General features: G+C 40.9%; 1 protein-coding gene across 2 annotated transcripts in view; it reads left to right on the forward strand.

The window, feature by feature from the left end:
- Window positions 1-25,055, forward strand: part of LOC121632600 (zinc finger MIZ domain-containing protein 1-like) — a 111,932-nt gene that overhangs the window by 53,973 nt on the left and 32,904 nt on the right. For both annotated transcript variants that reach the window (XM_041974227.1, XM_041974228.1), the window contains exon 3: window positions 23,599-23,718. In XM_041974227.1, the coding sequence (XP_041830161.1) occupies window positions 23,650-23,718 (69 nt within the window). In that variant the 5' untranslated portion in view covers window positions 23,599-23,649. The remainder of the gene's footprint in view (window positions 1-23,598; window positions 23,719-25,055) is intronic.

Genomic DNA, 25,055 nt, shown 5'->3' on the forward strand with positions numbered 1-25,055 from the left:
TATTTGAACCCCTGAATATTAATGTTTCTTAAAAGTCAACTTTTTTTGTAAAGGAATATTGTTTTCCAAGTTTATACCGCCAGATTTTTTCATTTACTAGCTTTATCCCAAGTTGATGCAGTTCCAAGTGATATTACTTGAAGCTGTGTATCAGATTCCTCACAGTTTCCTCTGAAGAATTAAAAGATTTAATGCAACTTTTTTCACATGTGAAGTAGTACTCCCCAAGACCTGTAAACAGTCTTGGATGTGGAAGATCAATCCATTCTTTATTACACATATAACAAAAAGTCTTTAATATGCAACATATAATAAAGCACCATCTGCATCACCCCATGTCCTGAAATATGTAGATATACAGTAAAAGTTCTCTATTGTGCACATCTGATGTGCAGCTGTGGTTGAACGTGAAGTCCAAGAAAGGGCAGAGAGACACAAAAGGGGGTCAGAGAACAGGAACATGACTGGTGACGGGCTGCCTGCATGTGGGGTGGTTTTGCTAACGAGAAGCCATTGTGCCCTTAGTGAAGGTTAACTCTCTCTGATTCAGGGAGGCAGGAAGTGTTAGCTGCCTCCCCTGCACTTTTCCCATCCGCAGCCTCTGCCAAGCCTCGGCGGAACAATCTAGCCCCTGTGACCAAAGGGGGGGGGACAGAGGGAGAGTCAAAAACTGAAAGAGGGAGAACCAGAGAGGAAGGAGGAGGGAGGTTAAAGAAAACAGAAAAAAAAGTAAAGAGGTCCAGTTTTGCAGGGTAACATCAGGCTCCTATGTTATGCAAGTGTTCTTTTTTTTCTGCCTCACTCTGGATTTTGATTCAGATTGCACGAAGCAAAATGGTGAAGCAGAAGACGCAGCCTGTCCCTTTTAAACAAATAACAAGTTTTGTTAACATATTTCCCTCCAAAATTGGAGCTTAAAAGTGGCCAGCTGTAGCCAGTTTCCTGCAGGTTTAAGTCATGCCTACACACATACACAGACACATACACATAGAGCGAGAAAATAGATATTTCACAGTATGCCATACACACACACACAAGTCACAGCACCTCATATTGAATCAACAATTGCATCTTTGTTAAATTATCCAGGAAATTGTTTGCGGTGCTTGATAACGCAGGTGTTTATATGGTAATAGCTTCTGGAGGCTGGATAAGAATGAAACAATAAAGTCATTAGGGTGTTACAAGAAGAAATGAAACCAGGCTCCCTCACACACTACACCTCATCCACAAACACACACACACAACCCACTGCAACCAGGGGAGGCTGGACACTTACACACAAATTATACATATTTAAAAAAAGAAAGCCTTTTGTCAGCTGCCTTAATGACCCTTGATGTGTGTGAACCTGTGCCAAGCTGGCCATGGAAGGGATATTTATCTCTACTTGTATTGTTGTTACAGAGAAGATAAAGGAAAATAGAACAGAAAAGAGTTTACACAAGATCCAATAGATCATCATAGGACCTAGCTGTTAAAACAGCTCCACTTAGAGGCTTTTATCTTTGGTGTGGTGGTAGAAAGTGTACAAAGGTAATCTCTGGTGCATGGCAGTCCCCCCCATGAGCAGTTTTGTTATTGACATCAGGCTTATTTCCCACCTGTCAACATTTCACATTCTCAGATGTCTGTTGAATTTTGTTCCATCCTCACAGTCAGCGACCTTTACAGGTTTTTTTTTTATCCTCCATCAATCTCAATAACTTCAGGCAAAATGGTGTTCAACCATGACATACCTGGATCCTCTCTTTAAAATACAACTTCAAAGATGTTGCTTAATTTAGTCTTTCTTTTAAAACTGCAGTAATCAAAGTCTCTATATTATGAATTAAAAGTATGAAGTACTCTAATTGAAATCTTGCACTTCCCCTCATTTTTTTTGTTTTGCTTTCAAGGAGCCGCCCAAGAATTTCTGAAGGTCTTTCAAAGTTTTTCTTTTGACATTGCTTGCTCTTTTTTAACATTTATTTTCAGTCCAATCCATGTAAGGCAAGGCAAATTTATTTGTATAGCACATTTCATGTACAAGTGAATAAAAAAAAACAAAGAGTAAAGGAATGCAATTAATGAAATAAAAACAGAAGGAAGATGCTAAAATAAAATGGATAAAATGCAAGAAATAAAGTTCCAGTGTGGGAAAAGACAACATTAAAAAATGATTCCAGCTTAAAAGACCCAGATGTAGATTTTGACTTCTAAATAAAAACTATTGAAATGCAGCAGAGAACAGATGGGTCTTTAACCTGGATTTAAAAAAAGTGTGTAAAGAGTGTTTCAGCTGATCTGAGGCTTTCTGGGAGTTTGTTCCAGGCATGTGGAGCATAGAAGCTGAATGTGGCTTCTCCATGTCTGGTTCTGACTCTGGGAACTGATAAGAAACTGGATCCAGATAACCTGAGGATTCTGGTAGGTACATACTAGGTCAAGAGGTCACTGATGTATTTTGGTCTTAAACCATTCAGAGCTTTATAGACCAGCAGCAGAACTTTAAAGTCTATTCTCTGACGAACAGGCAGCCAGTGTAAAGACCTCAGAGCTGGACTGATGTGGTCCACTTTCTTGGTCTTAGTGAGGACTCGAGCAGCAGAGTTCTGAATAAGCTGTAGGTGTCTAATTGATTTTTTTAGGTAGAACCTGTAAAAACACTGCTACAATAATCAAGCCGACTAAAGATGAAAGCATGGACTGGTTTTTCCAGGTCCTGCTGAAACATCAGATCTTTTACCCTTGATAAATTCTTAAGATGATAGTAGGCTCACTTTGTGATTCCCTTAATGTGTTTTTCAAAGTTAAGGCCTGAGTCCATCAATACACCCAGATTTCTGGCCTGGTTGGTGGTTTTTAGATGTGTAGACTAAGCTCTGTGGTGACCTTTAATCGTTTAATCATGTACCTGCTTATTTTCAGAGGAATATGGGTTCATTTGTAGGTGAAGCTACTGAACATAGACTAATGAATAAATCAGTCTTAGAAAAAGCTCTTAACTCAAGGGAACCAGAATTATTTACCAATTTTAAATCATATCCGCATTTACCTTGTTGGTAGCAGCCTGTTGAAAAGCCACATCATTTGCATAATTTGCTCCCAGGGTAGTCTGGGAGACTCTGTTCAGAAATATTTCACACCTTCCATTGATTTGGTTTGCTTTCCTACTGCACTTCATTGGCTCATTGATTGGCAAAGGTCAAATATGGTTTGTTCACTTCAACTAAATGATGGAGCAACAGTAATTTTATGCAGTCTTGTGGTTTCTGTTTTTTCTTAGGTGGCAAACCTACTAGTTTTCACAAGAAGCTGCTCAGTGTAAGCTGCAGTAGAGGCAGCAAGCTGTCCAGCATGTTACTCTATGATGCATTCCACTTCACTTTCTCTCTTTGGTTCACTGGACAGTCTGTTTGCTTTCACACTGCAAGCAAACTGCACCAGGATTCTCTTGCAAGTGAAGTGAGACCTCCAGTATTCAAACAGAATAGAGTTCTTTGGTCGCACCAGAGTGTGAATGACTATTCACGCTACTCCAAATGAATCATACTATCCTTGGAAGCAGACCAGGATTAGTTTAAAGCGGAGTCCCAGTGTGAATGCGTCCTTAATAACATCTACAGAAATGCCAAAGATAATAGAATTTTGCATATTTCTGGTTGATGTCCAGTGTGTCCTTAAAGAATCTACAGCAGATGAACAGTATCTGAAAGTGATGCCCTTAAGAAATATTTAGTTGAGCCATCCATCAGAAATAGTCTCCATGAAAGGGCGGCTGCTAGGAAGCAATTCTTAAGGAAGGGAAATGGTGAGAAAAGGCTAAGGTATGCCATATGACACAAGAACTGGACTGAAAATCAGTGACAACAGGTCTTATGGAGTGATGAATCAACCCCAGAGCCTAAACCTCAACATTACGGGAGTAGTATAAGATCACTTTGACAAATAACAGAAGAAAAGACAACAAACATTCAATAAAGAGCTTTGAAATGTCCTTCAGGAAGTCTGGAGAACTATTCCTGAAGACTTAGTTTTTTTTACCCTGCATTTCCAATGGAGCCCAACCGATATGGATTTTTTGAGGCCAATGCAATTCCGTATTTGGCAGAAAAAAATTCTGATAACCGATTCATTGGCCGATTAATATATATAAAAAAAAAATTATTAATAAAATGACCTATATTTTATTAATTTTATTTAAAATTTGCATTGTGATTTTCTTTTCTATGGAGCATGCATTAATATGGCTACCAGGTGTACTAATACATTTATCCTTGGATTTAGAGTATAGGTGTATATTATATCACATTTTCTCTACTCCATTATTTTCTTTGTCATGAAGTCATGACTCATATGAACCAAAATAAAAACAAGACGCTTTTCTCAGATGTCAAAACATGTCATCTTTAAAGTGTAACTACACCCCCTACTTTTTCACTCCCAAATTAGAAAAATGCTTGAAACTGCAAGGGTTAGGGTGGGTGGTGTAGGGTGATCAGGGAGCAGAGAGTAGGTGGAATGGGATGCACAGGCAGAAATGATTGACAGACAGCAGCTCAGCTCACTGGCAAGATGCAAAGCGAGATTCACAAAGCGACTACGCCACAGGTCTTTGAAATGAAAGACTTTTCCCCTCTTGAAACTCCTGAGCTACACATGAACAAGGTGGTCCTGAATTGTATCAGTCTGAGCCGTTAGCGCTGTTGCACTGGCCTGTCAACAGCTCCAGCAGCTCTGGAAAGCTGTGGAGACTTGCAGGAAGTGCCGCTGTAAGTTGCTGTTGCCACAATTTGAGTTGCTGCCTGTCGCTAGATGAGGATCAGCAGGTAAAGAATAAAGTCCAGTATTACTTTTAGACCCCTCAAAAGTACAAATCTGTCCCATTGCAAGAATATTTCATCAGAAACTCTGTGAAAGAATAGAAGACTGGCCCTAGCTAATATACATCCTCTAGGTTCACATCCATGCATATGAGTTGGTGGGCATGGTTTTCTATGCATGCACGGGAAGGACCCATCTATCTGCATCTGGAGGAAGGGAGATGTGAGGTTTCTATAATTTTTACATGACGTAGATAACCACTCTATGTCACGAAAAACAATGGTTTTACCCTGTAGAGAGCATTATGAGCTATTTTTTACCCACAATATCCCATTTTTAAAATAATTTTGTAGTTTTCATCACAATTAAGTAATACTGTGTTGTTTACAGCTCTAAAAACACATTTTTGGGTGCACTAACCCTTTAACAGAGTTGCATTTTAAAAAAATAATGGTCACAAATAGTCTGGCACTTATGTTACTCCACAACAACACACACAGTGAGTTGTTGTTATAGTGCGTGTCACGTTGTAGTATTTTCTGAAAAGTAAAACTAAGAGTGACATGACATCATGACAGTTGCTGAAAACAGACAGATGTTAATCATTTTATTTTTTCCTCTCCTCTCTGTAGTCAAATTGCTCCTTCTTAAATGCATCTCAACACACAGCTAATGGAGTGATAAACATTATTTATGTACTCTAAAATATTTTGTACATGTAACTTATTTCAGCAGTTACTTACTGGCTTTTAAGGTGTTAGCTGACACTATGCTAGGTTGGAATAACCATAGCAATGTTTTTGCTAACATAAACAGACCCAGAGTAACTTCAGCTAGGTTAGCACAACTTTAGCAATGCAACGTAAATGAAAAGCATCACGACACATGGCAGAGTTAAACTGAAACTGGAGACAAGTTGAGTCGTTCTTAATTTCGTTATAAATGTACCTGTCGTCAAGCTCTGCCCTGCCAACCCCTGTAGTGCTGCCTGGCTGTAGCTACTGCTGTAGTAATTGACAGTGGTGAAGACTGAGGATTGAATGGAGTCAGCTCCTTCTAGTGGACAAATTGGGCAACGCTCTCATTCTGCACGACTCCGACACTTGACAACATTTACTGTTTTATGAGAAATTAGGAATACATCAGCATTTTATAGGCAAAACTCCGGCCAGTTATGTTTATTTTAAAAAACGGCAATAGTAGGCCAATAAATTGTTCAGGTTTTGATTTTCAATTATGTTTAAAAATGTTTCAAAATTGGGTCACTTTCTCTCTATTCCCCAGGATATATGGCATTATATAAAGAAACGAGATGTCTAATTAGGGCAGTTTAACAGTATAGTAACTATGATCACTATGGAAATATTGCTTGTGGTCAGTAAATGAACTGTAATAATGTATTTTGAATGTATGACCGTATCTCATTATTGTCTGACTGTTCTGTACATAAGTAAAAGCTGAATGCCAGGCAGCATGTGAATAAAGATGTCAGTACACAAATGTGCCCTCTCTCTCTCTCTCTCATCTGATTCCAGCACATTTCTCCTACAAAAAGGAAGGGTTGTGCACAGCGTGCAGACACTGCTAGCCAGCCTGTTGGTAAATAATGAATAGGTCACACCTGGTGGTCTCTTAGAAGCTCACTCTATCCCTCTGTTGTGGTGTTAGACTGTGTGTTAGTGTCTGAGCAGCAGAGGTCCAACATTCATCAAAATTCTCCTCTAGTCTTCATATTTGTTGTGCTCTCTTTAACCTTTAGCTACATTGTGTCCTCTTGTGCTACACTCTTTCTAGTTCTATAACATTGGTTGTGCTTTAAGTGTGTAGCAAGGGCATCGAAGCCAATAAGATGTTTTAGCTGAGTCTCTTTGTTTAGTAAGAATCTGCTCAATGCTGATGCACGCCAAATGACTGACTTATATCTGAACTGGGAGCCACGAGGCTACACTTAAGTGTCCAAACATTCAGCATCCATCACCAGGACAGATCATTTCTGATGAGATTTCTCAACTACCTCTGGGCCATAAATGGCTAAAAGCTAATTCATTACTTTTGATCACCTCAAAATTAAAAAAAAAAACTTGCATAAATGATTGTTCAAATATCCAGTTGAGACCTAATGCATCATCAGACATGTTGGCAATCTGCCTCTATGGAGAAGCTTGTCTCATTAAAAATACATGTGGTGTATTGAGCTCAAGTGCACCAATCATGCAAGCTTTTTGTAAAATAAAATAAAATAAAATAAAATCAATAAATAATAATAATAATAAACCCTTGTACTGCTTTACAATCAGCAGGTAATAAGCTTCTTTGGACTGAAATAGATTTTCTGTAGCAGCATTTGGGTAACAATATAGATATAATTAATAACTTGTTTAATTTGTTTAACCAATAATCCAAACCACAAATTTATACAAATATATGTAAAACATATGTACATATTTGAGTAGTTGTGCCATGATTTATTTATATTCTGGTAAAACCATATCAGTGAACTTCTTACTTGGATTTCGCTACACTTGGTATAGCTGTCGATCTTTGTGCCACCGGTAATCCACAAAGCACTACTGAACTATAAACACAGATTTTAAAGAAGTAGTGCATTTATTCCAACAGGAACTCTTCCAGAAGTGTCAGATATGACTGGTTGAGCTCTGCTTATCAGCAACACGGCCCATGTGTGGCAGAGATAGCGTGTGGCGAGTGCGTCACAGAGAGCGTGTGATTAGAGGCAGATTCGGGAGTCAAACGGCGTTTTATCTCTTGTATATCAATCACTGTGCACCATGGCCTCTGTGCACAGAAGCACCAGAGCTCTCTGCTTTGTTTGTTGTAGCAACATACCTGCTCTGAAGTGGTATGTTCAGACCCTTGTGTTTTTTAATAGGTTTTTTTTTCATAGAGGTTATTCCTTGTTTTGTCAGGAAGAAAAAAAAAGAGTCTCCAGACTGCAAGTTCACAAATCTCAGCAACAGCAAGAGTAGAAGTTATAGATTTTCTATTGACAGCTGCTCCTCTGCTCAATTGTCTTCGCAGGGTTTTGTGTTAACACGAACAAAACACGAAGCAACTCCACAAAATATACTCGGCTCTGCAAGATAAACTCGTGTCATCAAGGAATTAGAGGCAACTATCTGCTTTGTGCTTTTTTCCTTGTGAGCGGAAATGCAGAAAGTCAAGAGTGTTTACTGGCCTGCACAAGAGACGAAGTGGAAGTGGAGAACAACAGTGTGTTTCCTGTCTAGTGATTTGTAAAATTCTTGAATTAATTTGGGCCTGGAAAGCTGGCTCCACTTTCAGGGAGTTTTCCCTATAAACAGTGGAAAGGAGACTCCTGCCCCTCAAGTTCTTTCCATTCCTTCAACTGCTTATTTGTGAATTTGCTGAAGCACTTGGTTTTACTTTGATTTTGCATTATTTCTGCTTGCTTATCTTTCTTTTTAATTCTTATTAACAAAAACATTGACAGTATGACACATTTGGCAAGTTAAAGAAATAAATTGGGGTGGTGTTTTAGAGTTTTTGGTCATGTTTCAGTTGTGATGGGGATGTTAATTTTGTCCTCACGTGTAATTTGTCTAAAACAAGCACACAAAGAGTGTTGGTTTTGCAAAAGACTGCATAGGCAGCATTAGTTATAGAGTTTAAAACCTTTTTATTCTGGATGCACAGTGTTGTAATCATCAGAAAGACTAATTGTTATATTTTTTGTGTCCAGTTATGTGAAGCTGAAGAAATTCTATAAAAACATCCAAAAGAGCTAAAATTGTTTTGCGTTTTGTGATCAAGATTTAAAATTCTCTGCCTGAGGCACTTTTCTAGCATTTGATGGTAGAAACAAACAACAACAAAAAAACTTCTCTAAGTTTAGCTGTTGAGCATAGCTTCAAATAGTGAGCATTTTTTTTTTTTTTTTTTTTTTTTTTCTCTTCATGTCTTATTTTATTTCACTTATTGCCCTCCTTCTTATGGCTCAAACCGGGACCTCAGTTCTAATTTCGTACCATAAACATGTAAATGTGAGCTGGTATGACAATAAAGTTCCTTGAATCCTTGAATCCTTGAATCCTTGAATCAGTCTTGACCAACATCCCACCAGACTCATTTAATCTGTGATTCAGCTGCATCCCAACAAGGAGTTGTGTTATTAAGCCTCCTTAATTAAACAGTCAGGATGGACTCTCCATATCTTCTCACACTAGAAAAGCTAATCTAAATGGAAAACACATTGTCTTCATTATTTGCAAGTGTACAGTGGTGGGCAGTTACCATGGCTACAGCCATCGGAGGCTGAAGCCTAGTTTGAGGCCAGAGGGGCTACAAGAACAAAGTGGTTCCTAATGGAGAGATTGTACAAATGGCTCTCTGAGAAGGTTATATATTGCTGGCATTTCCATGTTGCCCAGCACGGCTGCAGCGTCACAAATGATCAGTTTCACATCATATCCTTGTGTCAGCGCCAGCTCTGGTTAATGAAACAAGATAAATCTCACCAAGTTATTTAGTGTTCCACTCAACAGTGTACTTAATATTCCTAGAAATTCATTTCTAAGTGCCTGTCCTATGTTGTTTTCCAATGTATCAGCTTTAAAAGAGGCGTGTGGAAACTTCCAGTGTACACCTATCAAAATGCAGATTGTCTTCACAGCATGATGTCCACCCAGGAGAATTACAGTGGAATACTAAGCAGGGGAAAGCGCTCAGTTTTGACTGCTGTTTATGTTTTTGAGACAGAAAGGGGGAGGAAAAAATGAGAGGGAAAGAAACGTCAGCTTAATTCATTTTCATGTCTGAATATAGGTTAAATTACCTTTAAATCTCACACAGAATTTCACATTGCAGGTAAATGAGTCACTTGGCAGCTGATAAGTAGCAGCACAGACACGCTGGAAATCGGGACCAAGGTGCCTATTTTGCTGAGAGAAAAAGGCATTTAGCTAATAATAGTGGAAGCGCTCGTGTGGGACCTCGCTGCTCTCCGATTCATGTCAGATAATAATTGGTTTACTTGATACGACGCCCTGTGTTTGGGCGGTGATGGGGCCACGGTAAAACAAATTACCCGAGGGTTTGAACTTTGACAGCATGGTGCTGACCTCAGCCATGGAGGCTGCCTGATGGGAACACCAACACACCACAGCACCACACAACCAAGTAAGTAGTAACAGAAAGGAGCTTGAAGCTACTGATGTAGACTTATTTTATATTTATTAATATCTCTGGGAAGAAAATTAAAAGCAACAAATCACATATGAATCAAAATTATTCTTTTAAAGATTGCAAAGGAAATTTAAAGTTCCAATCAAATAGATTTCGCATTTCATTAACAGACAAACAAAAGCCTGTATGCAGGTGTTCTTATGGTCCTCCAGAGTTCATAGAAAAACATAAAAAAGGTGACTCAAACTGCACTCAAGGGCATCTAGAGGATACACTTTACTTAAATTATGCCCACTGAGTGGCACACAAGACGACTGACTTATTGACAGCAGACTGCTTAAAAACATGGAAAAATTGCAAAGAAATGTGCAATTGACTGTTCTGGAAAGTTTTGGAAAGAAGTGTGGTTGTTATATATATAAATTTATGAAAAGTAGAGACCAGAGACAACTAAAATCCAGGCCCAGAAGCATGGATTTGTAGTCAACAGTGTCAGGTATGTTGTTTTGAAGAGAAAAGTAAGTTGCACTGCTTTTGCTTTGCATTGTGGGTTTGGGTAAGGACTAATTTTGGTTAAATACATATACAAATAGATCTTTCTGTCATTATTTTGCATTCATTTTGTGCATATTTTGGTACTTTGCTAGTGAACTTGCTTATGCATACTCCATCAGAACAAATGGAGCAGTACCATCAGAAATCATAGGGGCAGTGTTGAGTGTTATAGCTCATCTGTGAGCAGCAAAGTAACAGAGAAGAAGAAGAAGAAGACACTATGACGCCACATTTTTTTATATTCCTTTCTGAGAATGCACATTATTATGATCTCCTCCACCACTTCCATTTTTGCTTTTATCTGAAACTGACGTCAGAGCTCAAATGTGAACTCTGAACTCTGCACTGCCCCCTAGTGGCTGTATTGTCTAACAACCTTTCCAGTGTAATGCACACATTGTATTATGGGGGGTAGTGATGCTTAGCAACTTTTGAAACAGACGTACCTCTTTTAGTAATAAAGGGAGCATAAACGAGGCTTTAAATGTTAACCAGCCATGACAACTCAAAGCATTAACAGATGAAATTTCTGCGGAAAATGACTTAACATTTGAAAGTTTTCTGAAAATTTTCAAGTAAACAATTTACTTGAAAGTCATTATTTTGATGGATGATTAAATCAAACTCTAGACCTGTCTTTGTCGTCCTGATCAAGCTACACATTTTTTGCGTACATATAACCTCATTAATCAGTGAGGTTTAATTAAAATAAAGCAGAATATTAACCACACATTTAAAATTGTATTTAGTCTGAGGTTTTGCTTTGTTTTTTCCAGCATACATATTAACTGCATACAAAGAAATCCAATATCTTTACATTTAAGGTGACTTGACTTCTTAAAAGCTAAATTCCGTGACTAGTGGGACCAGTAGTGTCGAATGTTTTATCACTTATGGGGCATGTATAAATTATATAGGTGCTTACCCTCTACTAATTTTCAATCCTTTTAATTGCTTTTTTAAAATCAAATTTAAGAAGTGCTGATGTTAATTAGCCCATGGAGCTGATCGATAAGAGCAGACCGGGCTTTTTCAGGAGGTGGGAGAAGCCTATTGACTTCTGTTTGTACAGGACACATGTGAATAAATCAACGTAAATAGCACTTAACTTGCTGTTTTATAGGAACTTTGTGTAGTTTTCAGCCTGGAGTGTGGCTAGCACATCCATAAGATCAAGCTCCTCCAATCAGAGCAGAATAAAACTAAGAACAGTAGATTTTGCCAAAAGAAAGTTTTAAGCTTCTTTTTAAGCTGAGATGGTGAGTGGTTGATAAAAAGTGTGAGTGAATTTGCTTTTTTGTTGGTTTTTTTTTGTTTGTTTTGTTTTGTTTTGTTTTTTGTTTTGTTTTTTGTTTTTTTTGTCAACTCAGGATATTGCCATCTGGATTTTTACAGAAGGAAACTGAGAGACTTTACTCAGTAAATTAGAGTGGAACTGTAAAAATCCAAAGTAAAAGGATCTGCCTCCCACTATAAATTACGCCTTTGCTTATCGACTATAAGATGCCATTCACAACAACTTTCAATAGAGGCAACAGCAGATTGTCAACATAAATACAAGCAAGCTATTGAGTGTTACTCTCAGGCTCCTTTTTACCAAAGACTCTCTATTGTTAATGCTGCATCAAGGTTCTGTAGAGTAGCGGCAGCTTGCTGTGTCTTGTTTTTACAACGTTTATTCTACCCTTGCGAACAGGTTGTTCACACATTTGAAAGGAGCTCTGTTGACGCTGTAGCTGGCCTTAAAGCCCGTTTCATGTCTTTGTTTATCTGAGAAGAGAACAGTTCTCAACTCTTGAGACTTGTTTGTCCTTCCTGAGCTCAGACACTCTGTGGTGGCACATCTAGCAGGACTCTTTTCTCTCAGTGTTCTCCAAAGTATTCATTCATGTGATGAAAGAGATCTGAGGCTTCTGAAGGCCTGGCATGATGTCCGAAATATCTTTTTGTGCGTGTGTGTGTGTGTGTGTGTAGATCGAGACTGCATATATATGTGTACATTTTGAATAGAAATTCTTAGGAATTGTCTGTGGCCTCTAAGGCACGTACCTCTGTCTGGGGGAAAGAAAACAAAAAAACAAAAAAAACAAACGCTCGATATTATAACACAATTTGTATGTTAAAAAGGGGGCCCCTGTTGTTTGAATATGTTTCTGAGTGTGTTTGTGTGAATATCGACCAGTGGAGGATGTGTCGCTGACAGGACAGCCGCTGGGGCCATTGTGTGGGCCAGTGGAGGCTGCTTGCTTTCAATCCATTATTGACTAATCTCATTAGCTGAGGATCCTAACGCTGAATGAACCACACAAACTGACTTCTCTCCCTCCCACTCATTGAGACGCAACAATCACGTGCGCGCACACAAACACATTCACGTGCAAACTCATTTATGTGCACACAGAGAAGAGGAGTCACTTGTAATTATAGACAGCAGTTTGGAAAGAAGTTTTTTTATTGCCCTTAATTAATCATTTTAATTAAGTGACTGCCTATCTGCGCTTTCTACTGGATTAGCTAATTATGTGTTCAGCACTTTTTACCTTGTGTCCTGACGTATGTGAGTGTGCCCATTTGCCTTTGTCCCATGGCTGCTCGCACTGTATCGCCGTGACAGTCGGTTTGCTCTGCTGCTCATGGAGCACGCTCACCTGTGCGTCTGTAAAAACATCTGCTTTGCATATCAGCTCGCTGCTGACAGCGTAAACTTTGCAGTCATGGAAAAGGAGATGCACAGTGTCATTGTAATTTGCACAGTCTTTAATGACAGTCATGCAGTAGTTTTGGTCAGTGTGTTTGTTGCCAGCCAGGTGAGCGGGGCCACACACCTCTGCAGTATCACCCGGCAGAGTGAGCCGACTACTGCAGAGAGAGAGAGAGAGAGAGATTCATGACCCAGCCAGCCTGTAATTGCTGATGGTTCAGCAGTTTCCAGGGGCTGAAACAGGAGGATACAGAGTTTCTCAGCCTTTTCCACCTCTTGCAGCAGTCATTTTCTGCGCCCTTCTGATCCAGTGCCTACATCCCTCTCTTCCTCTTCCTCAGTTTGGGGCTGCCTCTCATGCCTTCTGTCTGTGTCTGTGTTTGTGTCCCAAACACTTCTAGGGATTCAACTCCAGGCAGCTTTGTTTATGTTCACCTGTCAAGCTGCCCTGACTTCTGATGAGTGATGCTGAGCTGTGTTGTTTTCCAACATCTAGAGATGAGTTACTGCTAAATTATACCTGTGATCTGTGTACAGTACCCATCTCAGAAAGTGAAGTGAGCTGATGATTAATGTGGTAGTCAGTCAACCAAAGATGTATTAATTATCTTAAAACCGCTAAGCATTTGTTGGTTACAGTGTCTTATCTGAGGCTTTGTAGTGACTGAATTAGGTGAAAAAAACAATGCTAAAAAGCTAAAACGCTAAACTGAAAATAATAACTGGTAATGCTTCTAATTATTGGATATAATAACAGAGCAAAAAATATAAACTTGGCTCACTGTTGACTCATTTATGAAGCTTATAGATGGCGGAAGAAGCTTCAGATGCTCATGATAAATATAAAAACCAATAGCCAAAATTAGAATGATGCCCCACAGTCAATTGAAGGATCTACAACTTTACTCTGTAACTTGCCCAAATTCAGATTCAGAGCAGACATGGTCGAAAAGTGCTTTCCATGCTGCAAAATCTGTAACTTCTCAGCCCATTTACACATGTCAAATCCTTACAAAATCCTGTGAATTATGCCGAGTGTGCTAACAGTTAGCCTTAATTGTCTCAGTTCTGGCAACACATTATAAAATTTTGTTTCTTGCAGCTTTTTTGAGTGTGAGCCGGTTGTGTGTGAATTACAGACTGCCATCGCTTCATATAACAGCTTAAGTCTTCAATTGCGTAACCCGTGCAAACTGCTACCCATTTGGGCATTCAAAATTCATCTGATGCTATTTTTAGCTTGCTGTAAGATTATATAAAATAAGACATACTGTCCTACAAACATGTGATCTGCACCACTGAGACTACTTGCGTGCACTCTGATTTGCCTCTAGATGTTTTTATGCTGGAGTGACTTTAAAAAGAGAGCAACAACTCGGGTCATGGGAAATAATGTATACTATGTAAGATCACTCAGGATGTCTTAATAAGGAAAGAATGACTTGTTAAAAAAAGCAAAATAAATCAATGTTGTCAGTGGTGGTTGAGGACTGCTGAGTCTACTCCTCTGTGGAGAATCTCCTTTTTTATCCCTGACATTTTGGCATTCTTCTCAGCTCCATGCGAGACGAGAAGCTTCCTGATTCATTTACACAAAGACAATCAAAAAATGTCAGGCCACAACATTTGGCAAATTAGAGCAGTCCAAGCTGCACAATGTGGCCTCAAGAAGAGGCAGGGGAGGGAGGTGAAAGTCTTCATGTTGCATGGGATTCATCACTTGTTTGTGTGTGTTCCCCCACGGCTCCATAAGGAAGATTTGTGACACAGATTTACTGCAGCCTCTGCTGCTTAACCTCTAAATCAGCCCTCCTCCCACACATCAGACCCCACACTCCCCTTTTACATGCAGACACACTCTGCCTGGTCATAGAGGAGGAGCTTGTGGGACAGTGCTAGTGAAGGGGCGGGTGCGGAGAGGGGATGAGAGGTTGAACTGCTGCTGTCAAAAGCCTCCTCTCTGTGGATCAAGCGTCTGCCTGTCTGGTAATGTGTTGTCATTGACCAATTAGGAAATCCAGATCAAACAGGCGCAGGGAATGGCCTCTCGCTGCCCCTCTTGTAGCTCTCTGCTCTTTTTAATTGAGCACATTTGTGGAATGAGAGGTTTTTCCCTGGAGGGGCTGATAACTGTAGATACTAGCAAGCTGTTAACACAGTATCACTCTTTTCCATGAGTTATCAACTATAAAAAAACAACTAAATTTCTATGAGCCATATTTGTTAACATCATTAGCGTTCTAAATTTCTCCTGTGTGTTAAATCCTTTTTGTATGTTAAAAAAGTGGTGAAACAGAGGTTTAGAAAGTGAAAACGTTTTTTTATAAATTAATCTAACATTCATTTCAGCTGAAAGGCACCTCATTATTTTAACAAATTATTGTAATTGTAAAAGTTTGCATCAAAATTTGTGTTATTCATTAGCCATGTAAAGGTGTTAATTTGCAAGCTTCTGATGTTGAATTTTGTGATGAAGATGCAGAAAAAACATGGTCATATTTCTGCATGTGTTCCTGATCAAGAAAAAAAAAAAAGGACCAGATGCTACTAAATCTTATTGAAGGTTCTTTTCAGTCAAAAGGTTTTGATTTGGTGCTCATACACATCAGAAATTCTGGTACAGAGTTTTTCTTTTTCTTCACCTCCATCCTCTCTGTTAGCTGTCATTTCTTAATCATGTTACAAACTGAGGAAGTGGCTGCCAGAAAACGCTGTACTCTGTCCTTGTAGGGGTCTTTGTCTTTGAGGGCAAAGGGTTTATTTTTCTGGATGGAAGCAGATGAGACTTTCACAGCTCATTTTTGTGACAGGTATAAGTAAGTATACAAGTATTTATCAAACTTTGACATTTGAATTTTTTTTTAAATAACTCATAAACATGTAATAACCTTGAGGACCTGGGAAAGAGGTCTGATTTTCTGGGTGCCCAAATTATTGCAAGGTTTTCCTTTAAATTTTTACTAAGAAATTTGCACGTGACTGGCTCTCTAAATTTTGATATTGCAAAACCCTTTAATGATGTGTTGTGTGGCTCTTGGACCTTGAAGCTTTTATCCTAAACATTGGTATGTTATTGTTTAAATAACTCCTATTTTAATCGATCATCCTTACTTAAATCCCTACACACTCACACCCCAACGCACACACAAAGCAGTAGTTCAGCAGGAGATGTTAGTGAGGTCATTATAAGGTCTGGCAGATTGATGGTATGTCTTCACAGGCTCCTTGGGTGAAACAGAAAGCTCATGTTGCTGCTGTCCATCAGTGTCCGGGCAGGTTGAGCTCATGCACTATTTAAAATCTCTCACTCTCCCTGTTCCTCTCCTCCCATTCACTCAAAGTCACAAAAGGCCGAAGGTCAGTGGCACAATGGAGACAAGGAGGTCCTCCATCCTGACCCCTCCCCTGCCTGCCCCAACAACCCATCAAACACACACACACAAGCCAAAACTAACTTATTGCTGCTACTCTTTCACAGTATACACTTGTAAAGCAGTGAACACACAAACATGCTCATGTTCCTCTCTCAGCCTTCTTTGAATTCCTTTCCATGTATCTTGCAGCTCGCCTGTCACTCCTCCCCCCAGCGCTATCAGTCTCTCCCTCCCAGACCTCATAATGGCTCCTCTTGGGTAGTGTCTGCAGCTCCCGCTATTTCAAAGTTTTAGCTGGCCGGATTAAGCATGGTATGTGGAAAATGAACAGCCACTCACAGGAGGGACACATGAGCTGAATGCATAATAAACCAGGAGACTGGGAAGAAAAAACAGAGAAAGGAATGAGGAGGTCTGAAGCAGTCCGCACCTCTGCATCAACAATATCACTCATAGAAATGGAAATAAAATGCCTCTTTGACTCTCCTCTGTGCTCACAATCAGCGGCAATTTTTAAGACACATTGTTTCATGGGGAAGATGGTAGAAGCCATGGGTTTCTTTGTGAGAAGCTGCATGTGATTTCATCTCATACTGCAACAATAGCTGCAGGTTTACACTTTGGCTCACTGGTTTCATCATCATCACATGCCTCCAAAACTCCAGAAGGATTGCGGAGGGGAAAGGGGAGCTTTGGTGGGAGGGCGGGGTAGGGTGTGTGAGCTGGGGCTGATGGAGCGCCACGGGCAGACGCAGGGAGTGTGAGGCTAGCTGGCTAGCTGTTAGTTTTATGCTGCTCTGGTTTGGTGGTGCTAGCACAGTCATGTGGCTCATCTGTGCTGCTTCCAACGTTCTGAGGGAATTGACCCCCCTCCCATCCCCTACCCCCTCTCATCTGCTATTAGCGTGAGGGTGGAAGGAAATTAAAAGAGTAGCTGTTTGAAAAGCATTTGAGGGCAAACAGGAGGAGGAACTGCTGTGATGCTACTCATGCTTGCATAGTGGCTGGAATCTCCTATGATTGCATGTTTAAGGGAGAGCAGGAGGATTGGCGGGGGCTTGATGATGAAGAGAGAGACAGGCCCACATATGCCTTTGTCCGTTCTTTTTATTTATTTATTTATTTTGCAGGCAGATATCGGCCTCTGAGACTTGGTGAAACGTTACACTTGGTTAGAGAGGAGATATTGCTTAGGCCTCTCTATGATCCCAACCCTCTGTTTTCTGCCTCTGCTAGGAGGAGCAGGAGGGCGGCCTCTACCACCCCACCCTCCTGCTTCCACCACCATGCTTCCTTTGCTTTTCTAATCATGCTGCAGATGTGCCTGATGGCTGAACAATCTCTGTATACTGAACATGGGGCTCCCGCAGGAATCCAGGAGGCATGCTTGTGTGAGCTGTCGTGAAAAAAAAAAGTGAGAGGGCATAGAGAGAGGAAGGGAGGGGTGGATGTGGGAGATGGTGGAAGACCGAGGAAAAGAAGGAGAGATCAGTGAACAGCGACCAACGCAGCAGGACTCCTTTAGATTGTGTGCGTGCGAGTGTGAGTGGCACAACTGCGAACCCGCCTTCGCTCACGGTTGCCTCTGGATCTGCAGACCAAACCACATTAAATAAAAGAAATCCATTCCCAAGCCTGTTAAGGAGCCATGTGGGGAGGTGTGAGAGCGTGTGTGTGCACTCAAGTGGCGGCGTGTCCATATGTGTGTGTGCAGCAGAAAAATGGGGGGGTGGGGTGGGGTGGGTTGGGGAGGGTGGAACAGGCAGAAGGCAGCTCATATTATCCTTCATGCCAGCTCTGGATGGAGCCTGCTGGGGATTATGGCACATTCTGTAAAGCAACAATGGATGCGGCAGTGTTTCATACACATTTCCATCCTCTCCATCCAACAAACACAGCTTTGTCCTTGCCTGGCCACTCACCAGGCAGACACCTGGAGTCCTAGAGTTGCCTTCTCCAAACTGAAGCCCCTCCATTTCTCCCCCAGTCCTAGAAAACAGTGCCTTGACAATGTTAAGATAATTGAAGGGGGAGCTTTCACGCCGGCCTTGGCCAACAGGAAGAAAACAAGACATATCAGGGAATCAAAGCTCATTAAAATCATGAGGGTGAGGAGATGCTTCCTCTTCCCCTCCTCCTCCATCGCCTCTATTCCTCCCTCATCTTTATCACCCTTAAGCAAGTGCTGCAAACAGAACCTGAGTCAGTGATGGCACAGATTACTCCTTTATTGCCTAATTCACCTACAATACACGATTCTCGCACAGACACGATCACCTTGAGCCGAGTGTCCTCGTAAGGTGCAAGAACGATGCAGATTTCTTCACTCTGGCTACCTTGTTATGTTTTAATAGTGTCAGCAATGCTTGGCTTAGTAGCTTTCGATCAGTGATGTGTGTGTGTGTGGGTGTTCTTGTGTGTTGGTTGGTTGCAGGAGGTGTTTCGCACTGCTCTGCGGAGGTGTAACACCCTGCCTGTAGTGTTGTTGTAAAGCACATTAGGAGTGACTGAGGGTGTTGTTATGGTATCATGATGCCAGTCCAGCACTCAGGGGAAGGTGAGAAGATGTGTGTGTGCGTCTGTGTGTGTGTGGTTGGGATGGTGGCCAGGATGGCTTGCTGTCTAAATAGTTTTTTTGAACATTTTTTTTACAGTCTTCCATGTTTACAAAAGGAAACAAAGGTTAAATGTAAAATTATTAACCATCTTCTGTGACATGAGGACTTTTCATAAAGGGGCTGTCTCAAACCTTTGCTGCTTACAAATCTAAACAGTTTATTTGCTAAAGCTACGTTAAAAAGAGAAACTGTACTGACAGTCTTGGTCCAGACAAGCCTAACTGTTTGGGTTTGTGAGCCACTTATATAAATAAATTAAATCTGTTTACCACTTGCCTATGCCTCAGCAGCTTGGCAGTGAGGCTTTGTGATCCATTTGTTCTGCTGTGATGGTGGGATAGAGCTAATCATTGTCTACCCCTCTCTCCCTCTCATTCAGTTTTTATCCTGCGGAGCAGAGGTGCACAACTCGTTACTTTACTGAGGCTAGAAGCCTACTTTGAAGATGCAAGGGTTGGATTTCAGGTGTCTGAAATAATTCTTATATTCCGAACTGACAAAAAGAAATTTGAGTTCTGTTTTGTGTCTTCACTCAACATTGTTTAGCATCACCATCTTCCTATCCCTGTTGTTCCAAACTTTGTCATCAGATGAAACCTGCATCATCTTCAAAGTATGCTTATGTAACATGACCATGGAATGAGGCAAACATAGACCTTCGCTGATGGGAGCCTCCGTAGGGTGCCATGTGGAAACAAAGCTTTAAAGTAGTTGCACAGAGAAGAAGAAAAACATTGTTTTACCCCCGAGGTGGGATGATAGCACGGTGAAAAGCCCATTTGAAGAGGTAGACCTCATCTGTCACTGGACAATGGAGGAGGCAGCCATGCAGAAGCCCCCTGATTATAAAGAGATAATTTCATCCAATCCTCCGGTGGTACTCCACCGCCTTGCCGCCATACTCCACTGCCTTTCATATTTGTTCCCCAGCCTGCATCTCTTCACCCGTTTCGTTTTATTACAGCTCCCACTCAATACATATATCTTAGCTCCCCCTTGAATAAGGAAAGGAAAGCGGGTCTCCCACCTCCCCTCCTACTCTTCATTCTCCACTTTCCCCCACCACCACACCATGTGTCTTTTGTTGTGCAGGAATCCACAGCTCTCAACTTGTTGTGTAACGCCTGCCGTGCAATTTGCAGTAAATTAAGCTCAAGTAAAGCACATAACTGCAACGATTTCCCCTCTCGCGCTCAAAGCAGCAGACAGGATTTCTGTTTGAATCAAGGCAAATAGGATCCCAGAGAAAACAAAAAATGATAACATCTGAAAAGGGCATGTAAATAGGGTGAAGCTCATAATTGCATCTTGTCGTCATTATCTCCCAAGCATCTCAGGTTTAATCTTTGAAATTGGCTCTTGTTAGTTATCAAAGATGTAACAAAGGAATAGCATTTAATTAGAGCAAGAAAGTATCTGGAAATTAATTTACTCCCTAACCTTGTTGTGTCAGGTTTGGTGTACGGTTAGGAAGTCAGGAAGTAAGTAAGTAAATAAGAGTAAATATGTGGACACAAGCTTTACAGGGCAGGAGGATCAGAAGTGTTGTTACGTGTGTTTAACAAGGAAAAAAAAACACACAGGGGAGGTGAATGGCAGTCCAACCTTTCTTTCCCCTCATTTTAACTCACTGCTGGAGGTAAGAGAGATGACACAGAGAGAGATACAGGGAGGGCGCGGAGGGAAGGGCAGGAGGGAGGAGAGAGCTGGAGAGAGCAGGTCGACTCGCTCATCAATAACCACAAGGTCAGACAGGCAGTGCCGGGCTGAGTGGGCCCTGTTAGGAAGCAGCAGCTGAGGATTTGTAGTGCTTGTAAAGGCTTAAAGCAACACCGCTCTGCCTTCTTTGTGCCACTAGCCGCGACTTTGAAGGGCCAGGGAGACACCTGCTGGTGGCTGAAGGTGACGATGGTCACCGAGGTTCATCTCGCTGTCATCTGACACAGAGAGAGGACTGTGGGGGGCATTATAGCAGCTCACACCTGAGAGATGTGTGGAAAGTCAATGTATGAGCATGTGTCATCACTACACATGCTTTTCTCCTGGGTGACGGAGCAGATCCTTGTTCAGAGTTGTGATGGCAATCTATCTAAAGATTATTGATATTGTTGGCTTGAGTCATTTATTTGGTTTAAAAAAAACAAGGTGCATAAACAACAGATATTTCACAAAACCCAACAGGATTGTTAATACCACATTTTTTATATACACTGCCAAATTTAATGAAAAGACAATAATATTTCAGAAATAAAAACCCTAGGGGCTGCATGGTGGTGTGGTGATTAGCACCGTTGCCTCCCAGCATGAAGGTTCCTGGTCAGAACCTCAGCTGGGGTTGTTCTGAGCTGACTTTGCCTGCATGGGTTGTCTCCAGGTACTTCAGCTTCCTTTCACTGTTCAAAAACATGCGCATTAGGTTAATTTGTGTCTCTAAAGTCTCACTAGGAGTTAAAGTGAGTGGTTGTTTGTCACTGTGTTGGCTCTGCGATAGACTGAGAACCTGTCCAGGGTGCACCCAGCCTCTTGCCTAGTAAAAATCACTGAACAATTTCCTAAGCATTTGACAAAAACTTGACATTAAACAAAACACACTTCATCTCTCAGAAGAAATATAATAAACAAAAGAAAAAGACACAGAAAGCACAATATTTTAAAAAAGCACAAGTCTCCTAAAACACTTCCCAAAACACAAAACTTCAGAGAACTTAAACATTTTCATGAAACATTTTCTTTTCTTTACTTTTCTGAAATTCTCTAGAAACATTACTGAGTGTTATTGTGGTTGCCTTTATTTAATTCTTTGTTGCACCTCTGGGTTATCACACATTTCATTCAGAACATATACTCATAAATGTCTTCAAATTTATTTTAAATGAATAAAATATAAATCCTACTTCATGGTAATAATCCCACTACCCCACCCATTACAAACATATTCAACATGTGAGCACACTGTGATGTGAGTCAGAAATGTCAGCATATAGACATTTTCCATCTGCAAAGACAGAAGAGGAAAAAAAGAAAGCCTCAGATGTCTCTTTTTCTTTATGAGCTTTCTAATTTATGGAGAGGAATGCACTCATGTGCCCCTCTCTCCGCTCAAGTACAGGCATGAGCAGCTCCAATAGGTAGCATAAAAGCTCTTTAGCCGTCTAGTGGAGTAGATTACTGGCCCTGCCGTTAAATCCAGCTAGAGACCCCTAAGTGAACATTATCAGTATGGTGCAGCATGCTGCCTCCTCTCTTTTTACCCCCCCTGTCATCTCACTGGTACTTTGTGCAGGGAAATTTCTTACTGCGAGACGGTAATGGAGAAAGATGGTGTGGGGAGGGAGGGGTGAGAATTTTTGAGTGAAAGATGATGTGCCACAGGATGAGATGTCCCTGCAGTAGCAAGAAGGAAGGATGAAGGGGAGAAAGGTGGGGGGGGTGCGGGGCAGCAATTTTCACTCCTCATAAATGCACCTATTAATTCACTAACCACTCCACTTTGAGTTGCAGGTCACTGTGCGTTAAAGCCGACTGCTGCTTTGTAATATTTATTTGACACTGAATGCAACATTAAATCAGACCCCCAGAGGCAAAACTGATAACCTTTAATGCAGCTTGTAATACTTTCTAACTTGTGATAATCTTGTGTAGTATGTCAGATCACATCCCCATTGTTTCCCTTCCGTGAAAAATTATTCTCTCAGATAAAAAAAAAAAAAAAAAAGACATGAGAGAGAAAGAGAGAAGGTTTTCCATAAGCTGCTGCTCCAGAATCAATAGTGCGCTGTAAGGGGTTTTGTTGGAGGAACTCTGGGACAGCTAAGGGAGGAGGAGGGGGAATGATATGTAGAGCATGTCTGGGCCCAGGGTACAGATAATTGTTAACCAAAGATTACATAATGGCTAAGTAATGTAAACAGAGAGCCACATGCCAAGTTAATGTTCTCACAGGCCAGGATGGAAGAGCTTCACGCAGTTTTCCGAGATAATGCTGACAGACTGTGAGGCTCTGCACATTACGAGTGAGCCTGTGTCCCTCCACCTCAGTTCATTTTCACCCCTGAGGCGCTTTAAACATGGCCAGACATCCTGTCTTAAGTCCAGCTTGTCCTTTCCAAAGTTGTATAGCTGCGTTCAGGGGCAACCGCCAGGGCTTGTTAAGGGTGTCAAAGGAACTGAGAGGAATGTCATCCTTTGGGCTTTCTGAGGTGCTTGTCACCTGCCAAATCGATATCTCCCTGCTCAGCTCGCAGCACACTGCGCCCACACACACACACACACACGCACACTCACACACACAAACAGCAGTAGCAATAACCTGGTGGTGATGTGATTGGCAGCTTCCCTTGGAAGAGCGAAGTCTTTACACTTGTCTGTGTTTCTGTTGCAGAACTCGCCAGTTTAATGGCTGGCAGGTAGAGGCCAAAGAAGGACAATCAACATGAACTCGATTCCATCGATGGACAGACACATACAGCAGACAAATGACCGTCTGCAGTGTATCAAACAGGTAGGGAAGAGCTGGAGACAGCAGATGTCTGAAAGTATTTGGTGTTTGTGTTATGTTTCATTGCATCTGTACGGAAGAGTATTAGGGCCACTGAAGGCAGAATTCTGAGAAAAAAAGTCAGAATTTTGACTCTTCCGTAGCATCTGAGCTTAAAATAGAAGTCATGTTTCATAAAAGCTAACTTTTGAAAATGTCTAAAATAGACATGTTGGTGTCAATTACATTTTTTTTTATTTATGTAAATTGATAAAACTTCATTTGCATATTTAAACATAAAATTTCAGAAAATACTTTGAGACCTAAAATGTTTTAATATGTGTAACACAGTTAATTAATTCATGGTGATGTCTGTTGGCTGTATTTGTTTCAGTAAACAGAGTATGAACTTTTCCAATCCATATTTGTATATTCAGTTGTCTTGCAATTAGTTAAAGAATATCCACTGAAGTAGCAGTTATAGTCTTGTGGGGTGTTAAAATGGTCTACAGCAATATTTTCCCAGGTTTTCTGAAGGTCTTTTAAACGTTTTTCTTTGGACACTGGCTGCTTTTTCCTTCTGCTTGTTCTTCTTTTTAAACTGATTTGTTTTCTCGTTTGATAAGCCAGGTACCACTGGTTATGTTGCCATGCACACTAATATGTTGACTATTTACTTCACCCTGAATAAAACAATATTCTTATTATTTTGTTTAAATGGGTTGCATACAGCATGTTCCACTTATATCACCATTTACTCATGATGTGAGAAAAGATCAGCATACTCTAATTGGGGTTTTATTAAGGAGATCAGAAAATACTTTTTACATGGCAGCATCTTATTGGGAGCAAAGAACCTCAGTTTCTTGGCAATATGTGATTAAATGAATGGTGGTGTGTGTCTACTCGGACACATACAGGTAGAGAATCCCCATCAGGCTCAGGGTGCTCCTCAGTCATGCTGTTTGACCACAGTAAAGTGACTAATCTGTTCAGTTTTATTATCAGGACTCTGGTGTGACTCAGGTTACTGACTGAGGTCAAAGAGCAGAAGCTCCCATCCCTCCCCCCACTATCGCCTGACCCGTTTCCTTACCACCGCTGCTGACTCCCCGTCAGTCCTTTTGTTCTCCTCTCGCCAACGTTTATGACCAGACGAAATCCTGGCAGAATTAAACGGACACACTTGCGTAACCCCAGGCTACGAGGCTCTCCCTTTGATCTCTTCTCTTAACTGATGATACATTCTGTTTCTGGGCTCCGTGCCGGGATCCACCTCCCTGAAAAGTACATTTGAGACAGTGTATGGTGCTTGTACTTAAATGTGGAAGTGGCAAATTGTTTTGCCCTCAGCAGGGAGT

The sequence above is a fragment of the Melanotaenia boesemani genome, chromosome 21, assembly GCF_017639745.1.
Source record: "Melanotaenia boesemani isolate fMelBoe1 chromosome 21, fMelBoe1.pri, whole genome shotgun sequence".
NCBI lineage: Eukaryota > Metazoa > Chordata > Actinopteri > Atheriniformes > Melanotaeniidae > Melanotaenia > Melanotaenia boesemani.